The sequence below is a fragment of the Ostrea edulis genome, chromosome 6 (genome assembly GCF_947568905.1).
Source record: "Ostrea edulis chromosome 6, xbOstEdul1.1, whole genome shotgun sequence".
Lineage (NCBI taxonomy): Eukaryota > Metazoa > Mollusca > Bivalvia > Ostreida > Ostreidae > Ostrea > Ostrea edulis.
The window spans coordinates 47,634,906-47,648,500 of record NC_079169.1 but is presented as its reverse complement, the minus strand read 5'-3'; the positions used below and the strand labels follow the sequence as shown (position 1 = coordinate 47,648,500).

At 33.7% G+C, this 13,595-nt stretch overlaps 1 protein-coding gene across 2 annotated transcripts; it reads left to right on the top strand.

The window, feature by feature from the left end:
* The first annotated feature begins 5,342 nt into the window (after nt 1–5,342).
* LOC125683771 (MKRN2 opposite strand protein-like) lies at nt 5,343–12,553 on the top strand. Of its 2 annotated transcripts, none has more exons than XM_056139806.1 (6): nt 5,343–5,426; nt 5,691–5,853; nt 7,840–8,077; nt 8,217–8,266; nt 10,529–10,694; nt 10,796–12,553. In XM_056139806.1, the coding sequence occupies exons 3-6, from the start codon at nt 7,854–7,856 to the stop codon at nt 11,016–11,018; spliced, it is 663 nt and encodes a 220-aa protein (XP_055995781.1). In that variant the 5' UTR covers nt 5,343–5,426; nt 5,691–5,853; nt 7,840–7,853; the 3' UTR covers nt 11,019–12,553. The 2 variants fall into 2 exon arrangements, with proteins under 2 accessions (XP_055995781.1, XP_048781185.2); XM_048925228.2 differs by having other exon boundaries at nt 5,370–5,584.
* Nucleotides 12,554–13,595: the final 1,042 nt, after the last annotated feature.

Here is a 13,595-nt window from a genome sequence, read left to right as displayed (position 1 = left end):
ATTTAGTACGTTTGAGGCCAAAACCCAGCGCGGCCCGGTGAACATTGTCGCTGATCATGCAGTCGACTAAAATTCCGCGTTTTAGTATTAAACATAGACAGAAATTGAATCAAACTGAGTGCTAGATATTTAAAGTAATCTCACGTGCAAGTGTGGTTTATTTATTTGTTGTTTTTGGGGTGGGTATTTTTACCGCCGGACACCGCCAGACACAGCCGAACACCGCCGACCACCAAAAATATTATGTATATATTAAAATAAATCCCCAAAACAGACCATATGTGAATAATTCAACGTATTTAATTCATTTAATGAACTTATATGTATTAATAATGTGATAGAATACTGTAAAAGTTTTGTACAACCACCGCCGAACATCTGTATACTACCGCCGAACACCTAAGATGTGCTTTATAGTATGAAAGGTGGGTATCATGATTATTGTAACAAATATCACAAATAATTTATGATGTTTTTAGCATTTTTTAAAACCTAAAAATAGGAAAATGCAACAAATTTCATGTGTAACTAGGCCTTTTTTTGGAAATACATCAGACTACAGTTTAGCGTTTGACTCCGATCCCGATCCCGATCAAATTTAAGCACATTGCTGATCACAAAATTAACGAGTACAATGGAAAAAAAACTATGAATAAATAAATAAAATAATTAAATAAATCTCTACTTCAATAATTCAATGTATCGTTTGTGTTTGTATCAATAACTATAAAGTTTATGTATATGTAGCTACCGCCGAACAAGTACTTGCTCTCCACCGCCGAACATCTGAATACTACCACCGAACACTTAAGAATGTTAACAAAATTTTATTTACAGTCTGAGAAGTGTGTATCATGATTCTTGCAATAAATTTCTCGAATCCTTCACGATGTTTTTATAGCAATTTTGGACTTCGAATAGAAATGAAAACACAGTGTATCCCGGTCTATATCTTTTGAATTAGTGTTTGGTGGTGGTATAATGTGAACCTATTATATATAATGTTACCATTTAAAGATTGAAGCAAATAAGGGAATATCTTACACGCTGATAACAAAATAAAATAAAGTTTAAGAGAGTGTTTGCAACATTTTATATCTATCCGTGAATTGATATCAACATTGAACTCTTTATGTATCTCAGAAGTAGGCCTAACCTGTTCATAAAACAGTCATTCCACATGTTCCAGGAAAAAATGCACCGAATATGTGAATAATTCAACGTATTTAATTCACATCATGAACTTATATGCATCAATAATGTGATAAGATACTGTAAAGTTATATGTACATGTACAACCACCGCCGAACATCTGTATACTACCGCCGAACACCTAAGATGTGCTTTATAGTATGAAATGTGGGTATCATAATTCTTGTAAGAAATATCACAAATAATTTATGTTTTTAGCATTTTTGTTTTACCTAAAAATAGGAAAATGAAACAAAGAAGGTGTTGCACGTCTCATGTTAATTTCCCTAAAGGTGTTGCATGAAAGATCGAAAAATTTAAGTTATTCAAATATATGATAAAAGAAATTGGAACATATGTCTGGTTTGGTTTGAACATATTTTATTGCATATATAATATACAAAAGGTTTGAACACAAGTTCTTACAACTTACAACATATGTCTTGATTCAATAATTTTTTTAAATAAGTTTGAAAGACATGTATTGACCAAATTAGCCAAAATATTTCTAGTTTAAATCTAGCTGCAGAACTGTAGCTCTCTGAAAAAATATTTTGACAGAACAGAGAGCTACAGTTCCACTCCTGATAAAAACCTTCGATTTACGGCACACAAAAAGCTGCGCATGGTTGAGGCCTGATATCGTTGTATTCTTGTGTTGCTGTCTCATAAATTTAATATTAAAAAAATTCTGAACATATTTTCCTACTATAGTTGTGTCCAAACATACCTTCAAATATTCATTAAAGCCCCATAAAATATGTTTAAATTAAAAATGAGTTATGATTAAAAAAAAATAAGCACGAAATATAGAGCGTGCGTTTCAAATAATATAAAGAATCTTTTGTCAATCTACCAAGACGAGACAATGACGAAGTTGGACAAAAATTATTGACAAATAACAACTTGGAAAGTATAAATCACGTTGTTGAAGTAGCTGTGGATCTACTCCAGACTTGATAAAAAAAAAATACATGACTGCGTGACCACCCAGAGGGAGATAGACGGCTAAGAACGTACATTGTAACTTCGTTTTAGAAGTGTCTCTCTCTCTCTCTCTCTCTCTCTCTCTCTCTCTCTCTCTCTCTCTCATGATGTTGCTTTCATTATTTAATGCATCTAAATTAAAAAATGATTTCATATAGAAATGAAAAATTTTGATGATCGATAGCGTATATGATTAGAAGCAACTAAAATGCAAATCGTTACATCATTTTTGTTTAAAATATTAATTTTTTTTCCATCAACTAGATGCATTTACCACCGAGGTTTTACATCCTTACATGTTGATTACATGTACGTAGAATCGGAGAGGGTGTGATATGAAAGCTTGAAAGTTAAGAATTTATCCTTGTACATGTAGCGACCTCCCCACTTCACGATTTAAAGAACTGAAGTCGGAAGGGGAAATTGAGACAGTTTGAGCGGATGAAGACCCCCCCCCCCCTCCAACCACCACCACCACATACATGTACACAATTTAAGGTTTTCATAATCGGACAGTTTAAGCACCATTTTTTGTTGTTATCTTATTGCTTGTCAAGAATTTTACAAAAATTAACCGGCAACATACATGTACCCCTTTTGATACATTGAAAAATATAAGTAATGTTAGCACGGGGCCCTATAAAGTTCAATTGCAGTTTGGTCATACTTCGTCATTCAATAACTTTTTTAAAATAAAAAAAAATGTTTGTCGGGTTAGCGGTACTGCGATGTATGACTATAACAATGACCTGTGTATAACTTGCACATTCCATGCAAATTCGAAAGGATTGTTCGCCTCAGTAGAACAATAGGGGTCTGTTAATCCGTGTATTTGAAATTAACAGAAGTGCCTGGCTTCTTGCGAAAAGTGTGAAATACATGTACAATGTATATTGGGTCGGCGCAAAATACCCGTGATCTTTAGACTAGATCTGATATCGAGCCGACCCAATATACTTCACACTTTTCATAAGTCAAAAACTGCTGTTAATTTCAAATACCCTGATTCAGATTCTTTATTTCCGTGAGCCCCAGGCTCATTGGATATCATATACATAAATACATTTATACAAACAAACAAAAATGGCATTATGGAGAGTGAGTAGACAACAATGTTACAACGATGTAGAATTTAGATTAAACAAATGATATCGCACCATATGAGAGTTTCGTAGCTTATTAGCATACTGTAAAAAATTTCAAACATTAATCAGTTCTTTAGTATTTTTAACACAGAGTATTTTAATCAGTTTGTAAACACTGGGTTTTGTATAATAGAATTTCTTAACATATTTTTTCTCAAATCATCATATAGAGGGAATTTTAAAATAAAGTGGAACTCATCCTCTACATCATTTAGCTCACAAACTGTACATAACCGTCGTTCTCTGACCATATTATTATGTCTTCCAACTTCAACATTAAGTTTATGCGATGAAGTTCAAAAGCGAGTAATAAAAGATTTGTGCAGTCAATGGGTTTAGTCAAGTAAAACTGTAAACAAAAAATACCCAAACTAGCTAACTGTAACTTAGTTCTATTGTGACAAAGACCCTATGAATTTGCATGGAATATACTTGTTATACAAAAATCATTGCATTAGCCAGACACTCCCGATGAATATTTTTTTAAAATGAAAACGAAGACATATAAAATTCTGAAATATTCTAATAACAGCTAGTATGTCAACCAAAAAAAAAAAAAAAAAAAAAAAAAAAAAAAAAAAAAAAAAAAAAAAGACAAATAACTATAGTTAATGATATTAATGAAAAAGAGAATATTTTTTCTCTCCAAATTGTTACAAGTGTATCGTGTAAGAGTAGAATAGACAGTGCATTTTGTAGTTTGCATAAAATGTCATAAAAAATGCGTTACACACAGTGGGACATTTTTTTTTTTTTACATGTTCTTTTATGACATAACTTTTAAACCAGTAAATATTATCCTCCTGAAATTTATGGGATTACTAAGCACATTATAAGAAAGTAAATGGGTAATCTACTTGTATAACAGGGCAATTATTTTCAGTTTAGATAAAGAAAAAGTGTTCGGCGGTGGAGAGCAAGTGTTCGGCGGTAGCTACATATACATAAACTTTACAGTTATTGATACAAACACAAACGATACATTGAATTATTTAAGTAGAGATTTATTTATTTATTTAATTATTTTATTTATTTATTCATATTTTTTTCATTGTACTCGTTAATTTGGTGATCAGCAATGTGCTTAAATTTGATCGGGATCGGAGTCAAATGCTAAACTGTAGTCTGATGTATTTCCAAAAAAGGCCTAGTTACACATGAAATTTGTTGCATTTTCCTATTTTTAGGTTTTAAAAAATGCTAAAAACATCATAAATTATTTGTGATATTTGTTACAATAATCATGATACCCACCTTTCATACTATAAAGCACATCTTAGGTGTTCGGCGGTAGTATGATGTTCGGCGGTGGTTGTACATAACTTTTACAGTATCCTATCACGTTATTAATACATTTAAGTTCAGTATATGAATTAAATACGTTGAATTATTCACATATGGTCTGTTTTGGGGATTTATTTTAATATATACATAATATTTTTGGTGGTCGGCGGTGTTCGGCTGTGTCTGGCGGTGTCCGGCGGTAAAAATACCTACCGGTTGTTTTTGTACATGTCAATTACTGCAGATATAGCTGATGTTCATTACTAAGAGAAGTTGATTTATCATGAACTTGTAAATTTTATTTTTCATCTATCTTTTGGATAATCACTCTTTTATGATTGATGTATATGAACTTTGTATTCTTTGTATGCCCTCTGGGCCCAAAATTGGAAATTACTTACTTACTTACGCCCGCGACCAAGCAGAGTCGCTTGTTTTATAGATCACAAACAGGTATCACAAAAAGTTTAATGCAATTCTATTCACTATTAATAAGAGAGAAATCACGGAAAATAAATCGCTAGATCTATCTGGGACTTTTGAGTTTCGGCCGTACCCCCTATATTTACCGCTTGCCCCAGTTTTACTTTAGATAATTCGATCCAAATTAGTTTCTCGTTATTGGTGTCGCCAGTGGATCCATTGATTGTAAAATATTGAGGATATTTCTTTGAAGATTATGATTATTATATGCATAAACTTATTTTGTCCTTTCATATGATTAAATTGTCTCTCTGAAAATGTCTACTTGAATGATCTAATGAACGATGTAATCATAACATAGCAAACCAAACAAAAAACAAATGAAGACTGAAGAAGGTAAATAAAAGTTGTCGCTGGAGGGGAACAAGAGTAAGATTAATCGTGGGAGTAACGAAAGTGTATTTCCTCCTTATCTTAATGTGTTATTTGTAAAAACTGTCACGCAACAGTATTTTGTCTTCAGCGAACAGTCCACACCACACTCGCCGACTCTGGTAAGACGATTGTAGGGTCTTTAAATTATACTATATTGTGCAACATTAAATGCTCTGTACTCTTTTATAACAAGCATGTAGAACAATTCCTATTTACGTCTTGTAGAAGAATTTTATGTAGCAGAAAAACAGAAGTAGCGTCCAGCAAGACACTCAAATTTGCTTAGGAGAGGAGAAAATCTATGAGGCTGGACCGGAAATCGAAACCGGGACCCCAGCATTACTAGTCAGGTGCTCTAACCACTGAGCTACCCAGGCCGATATCCACGGTTTGTATAGCCCTAATTACTACGTTCCTCCCTCCTTAATTTGTCTTCGCCCTTGAAGACACACACAACCCAGATTCTTTTTGCCCCTGGCAGGAATGGCTATAAGTAGAGATTTAGATTGTATGGTCAATTTGGTTTTGTATTCTCATTCTCTTCCATCTTCTCAAGATTCACAGCAGGATACCATCGGGGGGGGGGGGGGGGGGGGGGGGGGTAATCCACCAGCCTTCTATTGATTTGTAACTGTCTGTTGTGGTGCTGCATATAGTATATTAAAGTATTGAAGAGAGTTAGTTTTCATGATTGTGGGGTAGACTTGTTGATTTTCAAGTTGAATATACTGGAGGGTCAATTAGAATAGGCTCATTAAAATTTTGTAATTACTTAATTTATTTTGATTATCTTTGGTCTTTATTGGATTTACCAGGTGTCACTTAAAATTCACTGAAGACTTTGAGATCTATGTTTATTGTTAGAATAATTAAACACCAAGATAGAGAAAACATGAGCATATTACAGCTATTCTCATATCGCTTCACTGGTTACCTGTGACTTATCGAATGGAATATAAAATCCTATTGTATACTTTTAAGGCTCTACTGTATGGATTAGCTCTAGCATACATCCAGGAGCTAGTTCAAGTTTACCATCCTCAGAGAACAACTCTGTCTGCAGATTTGTTATACCTTATAAAACCACACACTCGTACTAAACTGAATGGCAAAAGACGGTTTGATGTTTCGTCATCAAATTTATGGAGCTGCCTCCCATTGGATGTTCATGTCATAGGTTCATTAGCTGTTTTTAAAAACAAGCTTAAAACAGCTCTTTTTAAACTTGCATTTTTAAAATCTGTAATTTGGTATTTATGTATATAATTTAAAAAAAAAACTTACAAAAAAACAACAACCAAAAACTCTCAATTTCAGTATTATTTTTATTTTTTATATGCCTTTTTTATATATTTATTGTTCTTTGTTTTAGTTTGTTTTTATTGTTTTACATGTAAAGCACTTTAGGGTAATTGCCTAATTAGATAATTTAAAAGCACTATATAAATGTATAATAAAAATGATGATACTGATAAACCTAGGATAATCAAACTTGATACACGTATTCAACCATCATAGACAGGTTTTATTATGGTATGGTGCAGTGCTTCTTTGTCTCTGTCTGTTCATCCATCCGTGATAAAAAGAGTACTGATAAGGATTAAACTGGTACACGTTTCCACTAAGAGGAAGATGTTTGATATTTTGAAAGGTCAAAGTCATACTTTCATCTGTATCTATGAAGGAATGATAGTATTAATGAGACAAAGATAATAAAACTTCGTGCATGTGTTCCCCATGCTGTTGGTGCCAAATGTATTTTTTACATGTAACAATTATGTTTTTCAAGTATTATTAGATTGAAATCTTTCTTCAATATGATACTTTAAGATAATGAAGCCATCTCAGAACTAACACTTCATTGATACATTCTATCAAACAAGGTTTCAAAAGAAGCCATTTTTTTTACCAATGAAATTTTCATTTGTCTGTTAATCCTTTATTTGTTTACAACTGCATTACTGAATATATTGCATAAGCAAAGTTTGTGGAGTATAAAAATTGGTCTGGTTAAATTTTTCAGTTGTACTGCACTGTTTTTCTCTGGTTGAAATAATCTTATATTTCATTGTTTTTTTAATCATGAGGTTATAATGATGTTCAGACTTTCATTCTGGGATATTCTTCATGCCATCATACAGTGATACTTCTTGAAATATATGTGTGAAAATTTCCGGCTTCATAACCTCATGAGATTTAAAAACAACAAATAAGTGTCTCTGCAATTTAGATTTGTAAATTATTTGAAGTAAGATACTTGAAAGGTTTTTGCATATACTCTTATGCATCATAATTATGATGTCTATTTTAGATACATTTAATGTACATTAATTTATGTCAGGATTGTCTGATGTAGATTTTTATTTGATTTTAGATACAAGCTGAACCATGTCCAGACAATATAATATTCCAGATGTCATGTGTTGGCAGCACTGTGAGAAACTCACCAACATCCTGTGTTTCTCGGTCCCCCCAGTTTGTCCTCTCTGTCGCCAGAACACCTCCACGTCCCCCAGCCGCATCCCTCCTTACAAGGTCCTCTCCCCCCTCAGCAGAGCTGGAGAATCACCAGTGTCACTGGTTGTTAAACCAACTGTTGGAACTTTTCTTAGGTACATAGTTGGTTTTAAGGACTTATATCATTAATACTGAAACTTGTGAAATACAAAATCGATAAATGGATTTTCTGGAAATATTTAAGTTTGTACTTCAGTTTTTATTGCAGTGTTTATTTCACTGTGTTGATTGTAGGGATTATGACAACTCCACCAATCTTCACATAGGAGTGACAGACACAAAAGGTAAAATTCTAACTGATGCATGATTTTTTAAGTCACCTGAGTAAACTCAGGTGACCTATTGCAATTGGCCTGCGTCTGGCGTTGTGCATCGTCCGTTAAGGACTTCTTCCCAGAAACTACTGAGTCAATTTTGACCAAATTAGGTATGTAGCATCTATAGGTGAAGGAGACCAGAAATTGTAAATTTCATGACCCCTACCCTAAAGGGTCTTAATTTTGGTGTAAAAACTGTAAAATTGATGTATTTCTTTAAAAATCTTCTTTACTCCTGGGCATCTAGCAGGGAAAGTGAGTATATAGTAATGATAAGCAAGGAAGCCTCTACCAAAATTGTAGATTTCATAATCCTGGGGTAGGTGTTCTGACCCCGGGGTTGGGCCAAACTTACTTGGTATATATTGTTTATGTGTAAAACACTTAAATAATGTCTCCTTTAGTGCTATTAATACTGAATTGAAACTAAATGGATATTTAGCAGGTAGTCCTTTACTAAAATTGTAAATTTGAAGATCCCAGGGGTGGGGGTTTTGGTATCAGGGTGGGGCCAAAATGGTCAGTTATTAAATGTGTGATCAACAGACATTTTTAACTTCTTGATAACTATCATTTCAATTCTTTTTAAATTAGGTATGAAGCATCTTTGGAACAAGGGGGACATAGATTGTAAATTTCAAGACTCCTGCACACCTGGGGCCCTAGCGCCAGGGCAAAAACTGCCCAAAATTGACCAATTTTCAAAAATCTTCTTCTCAAGAATCGTACATGTGTAAGAAAAACCACCTGATAGTGATGTAGAGCTGGAAGACCTCTACCAAAATTGTAAATTTCATGATCCCCGTAGAAGTGGTTCTGACCCCGGGGCGGTGCCAATCTTACTATATAGTGTTTATATGTAAAACACTTAAATAACATCTCCTTTAGTGCTATTTATACTAAATTGAAACTAAATGGATATCTAAAAGGAGCAGATAGTCCTTTACTGAAATTGTAGTACGAATTTATAATGTGTTGTGTGATTGGTCCGTGAATAATCCTGAGATCATTCGGATAATCCTGAGACTAAATATGTCTGTGCGAACCAATTACTCGGCACATACAAAAAATTTGTACTCTTTGTCCTCCTTTTTGGCTGCCAGTGGAAGAGAAGAAGCCCTGTCCAATCAATGCACATAAGATTGTGTCAAATAAAAAATATGAGATGGGTTTTGAGTTGAAGAGACTTACAGTATGACATCTCCCTGACCTGCTGCTTGCCAAAATTCCTTGAGTAACACTGTAATTACTTGGAAAATGTGCCCCGAAATGGGGACTCCCTGTTTGTTTATAAATTTTTGTTTCATACCTTGTGTATTTTATTATACCGGTAGAAGGCCGATCTCTAAATCTTACAAAAAGCGAGAAACAATTGCATAAATCAAAAGAGGGATGAGATAGATAGGAATTCACACATTTCAGAGAAATGATTGTAACAAAAAAATCAAACAAAGGGGAGGGGAAATGGTGATAACCATACTTTAGGTGCCTGTGGTGTAATTTGGAACACTTTCAATTTGGGGAGCTAGGGAGACATTTGTTTTTCACAAAAACAAATTATATTTGTACTTTGGTGTTGACCTTGAACAATGGCAGGGCCAAGATGTCTCAGGTGAGCAATGTGGCACATGGGCCTCTTATTATGTGGACATATAAGGTCATTACCCTCTTTAAAATTTTCCATACCTCACAATGTTCATTGTCCTACAATTATTGATGAAAGCGCTATTATTACTTGGATTTGTCATATTTCTACATCATCTTTCCATTTTAAGAAAAAGCCATGATCTTCAAACATACACATTTAGTTCACCTGGTTAAGACAGGTTCTTTTAAACATTGATGGTCTTGTTTGTCTCTTTGGTGTGTATCTGTTCATCCATCTGTGTAAGAGGTGTTTGGGGTTTTTTTCTAATGGTACATGTAGATATCTTTTAGATCCTCACAACAAATAAAATTATCAACTTCATGCATAAAATTTTAAACCCTTAAAAAGGCCAGCTAGATTTATATGGTATTTGATTATCATCAAAGGTTATTTTTGACATTAGGAGGTTTATGATGAGGATGTTGTACATTGATTTTGATATGTAGGAACTGTGTTTGATTATGATGTTATACATTGATTTTGATATGTAGGAACTGTGTATGATTGTGATGTTATACATTGATTTTGATATGTAGGAACTGTGTATGATTATGATGTTATACATTGATTTTGATATGTAGGAACTGTGTATGATTATGATGAGGATGGAGTACATGTTGGTGTATCTGGCTGGGAGCAGTGTCTGGTGATATCCCTATCAAACCGAGGTCTCGCCCCTCATATCATTCAGGTCTGGGATGCCACCCTCCAACACATTGCCAATTCTAAGATGTGGACTAAGTCCAAGTAAGTGCGTGTATTTTAAAAAAAATTTATTTCTCTAAGAATGCTTGTTTATCAAGGTTTACTAAAACTAAATGCTTCCTCTGTTTGGATTGTATTTACAGTTATATTGAGGACCGCCACAACTGCTTTGATTTTGTTATTGCCTTTCTCAGACAAGTAGGATTCAGCCGAGAGAATTTGTCTGCTGGGAGTAGAAGTGCAATGACCCATGACATCATACTTCCTCAGATGTCAAAGGTCACACAATACATAACAATTTACAGAAATGTGGAAAGGAATTCATATATATGTCAAGATGTTCAAACTAAAAATCTCACCAGATAGACAATGTTCCATAATCAATGTGGTGTAAAAAGCACTCATGCCATGAGTTGACTTAAATGATTCATGTAAATTTTATTTAAGAAATACATTTTCTTTCTAAAAATACATGAGGGCATGAAGTACAACACTTGACATTTGCATTCTTCATGAAACATGTTAGCGCTTCATGAAAGTATGCAGGTGTGAGGCGTTGCATTTTACACCCTCATATATTTTCAGAAATGTTTATTGCTTACAGTTACATTCTACTTTCATTTCTGTCGGAATTCTCAGTCATAAAAATAGACATACTACATTTATCAGTATTTATACATGCATTGTTTACAACTACATTACAATAATTAGGAAATGGCTATCATTACAATTTATAGAGATATCAAAGCCACACATTTTGGAAATGTAAATATTATGTATGTGGATTAATGTTAAGTCACTGGAATTTCATTGATTCACTGTGCATAGGACAAATATATTGTATATGTACTTAAATTATTCTAATGAGATTCATATTTTAGCACCTTTATCAGTAAAGGTAAAGCACTAATTTATGGTTGAGATAAGAAATGAAAAATTTTATTTAATAAATATATATAATAGTATTAAAGAAACACTAAATCATGATTACATCTAAAAGTGCTTCAGCTCCAACCGTGCCAAAATTTTAAACAAGCACACTTACAGTAAATTTATAGCAATACACACTGTAACTGATGGTAAATAAATTGAAAAATAAAAGAACAAATGGAATAACATATTTGTAATTGAATATATATAATCACATTGAATCAGTGGATCTGAAACAATAAATCCATCAAATCAGCAGAAAATGTCAATTCATGAATTATTGTTTTCCTGACAGTAATCCCTGTTCCTAATCTCCATTGAGCATTGACCTCGGAGGTCACCATTTCAGAAAAATGGGGAAGAGAGGCATGGGCAATTGTCAAGATTTGTAAACAATATATTTTGTCAATTTGATAGAAAATTCACTATTAAAATTTCATTTCAGTGGCACATTTGCATAATTATTACTTTCTTACACTGATGATCATGACAATGTAATTTTTTTTTAAAAAAAACAAACGGAGTGTGTAGTTTCCATCTCAGCAACCTGATTATGTTTGGCAATCATAGGTATACGATGATTGCGTCTGAGGCTATGATGTTTTATACGAAACGGTCATTGTAGGTATGCTATAAAGCAATATTTCCTGGTTTATTTTGTTGACTTTTGGACTACATGTATTTAGTTATACTGACAGGCATTAATTGGTACATACTTAGATAGTTGAAAAATACTGTCAATTGCCTTTTAAAATCATTCTTGTCTCAATGGACAAAGATCTAAGCTTGTTCCCTTTGCTCCTATTTACTGCTGTTCTGCACTCCCTTTTTCTAGTCATATAAATGTACTTATATGTATATGTTGAACTATGGATGTTTTGTTCTTGACATCAAATATTAGTGCAACAGTTAACTGGACACTACAGAGTCCAGACTTTTTTATCAATAAAGTCAAGGGTGAATGTGCAAAATCTGTTTCAAACTATTTTTTGACAAGTGCTTTTTAGCTCAACGACTCAGTGAGCTCTTCAGATCAATTTTGTTCATTGTCATCAGCATCATTGTTAATTATTCACATAAGCAACTTCTCAGATACTGCTGGGACACTTACAACAAAGCCTGCACGATATGGCACATAGCATCTTTGGGTGAAGGGGATTTGGGTTTGTTCAAATAAAGTGCCACACACTCTTCAAGAGGTGATGACAGAATTACGAGTAATTAGATGTCGTCTACTTGCTTATATTCCTTGCATTTCGTAAATGATGTGGCAACTTTCTTTGGGGTTCTTTTAGTGGATGAGCATTGCAAGTACATGTATCAATATTGTGTTGAACAACTGAAGCGTAACCTAAATTGTTATATGACCTAGCATATGCATCTGCATATTTGTTGAGATTTGCTGTTTTATTTTTGTCAAGTTCAAAATGATTACTCACACAGATCTTTACAGTGATTATTTCTGGGACCTGTTGAATCAACGGCACTTAAATAGGCAACAAACATCCCAGACTGGATATACTGTTTGATGATCATTAAATGTTGAGTTCATTTCTGAACAGGAATTTCACTAATACATAAGTAATTAAGTTATAGACCTTGCCACCAAAGCTTTAATTGCCTGACATATAAATTTCTCAGATGGTTCAATCTGATATGAAAGAAATGAGTCCCAAGTCACACCTAAAAGTAAACAGAAAGAAGAAAAAAAGGCAGAGAGTAGTGTTCAACTACTAGCATCAAAGGAGCTAGATGCTCTCATCTTCCATGTGCATGCAGTTTGATAATGTAGAGGTTGTCAACAACTGTGTACTGATTCATTTTCAACCACAAGGGATTTGGAGAATGAAGGCCTTATGCCCCTTACTTCAACTTGGGCTCTGAGTAACCCAGAATTGGCGAGATGAGAAATAGGAAGGCACTCCTGGAAACCTCACCTGATCCAGAACTGAGGCCAGGAACATTAGATACAGGTATTACACAAACTGAGAAATATAGAATTAATTCAAATGC

Coding starts and splice junctions, on each gene's coding strand:
- LOC125683771 (XM_056139806.1), top strand. CDS start 7,854: ATGTCCAGACAATATAATATTCCAGATGTCATGTGTTGGCAGCACTGT. Junction 8,078..8,216: donor ACTGTTGGAACTTTTCTTAG/GTACATAGTTGG, acceptor TGTTGATTGTAG/GGATTATGACAACTCCACCA. Junction 10,695..10,795: donor AAGATGTGGACTAAGTCCAA/GTAAGTGCGTGT, acceptor TTGTATTTACAG/TTATATTGAGGACCGCCACA.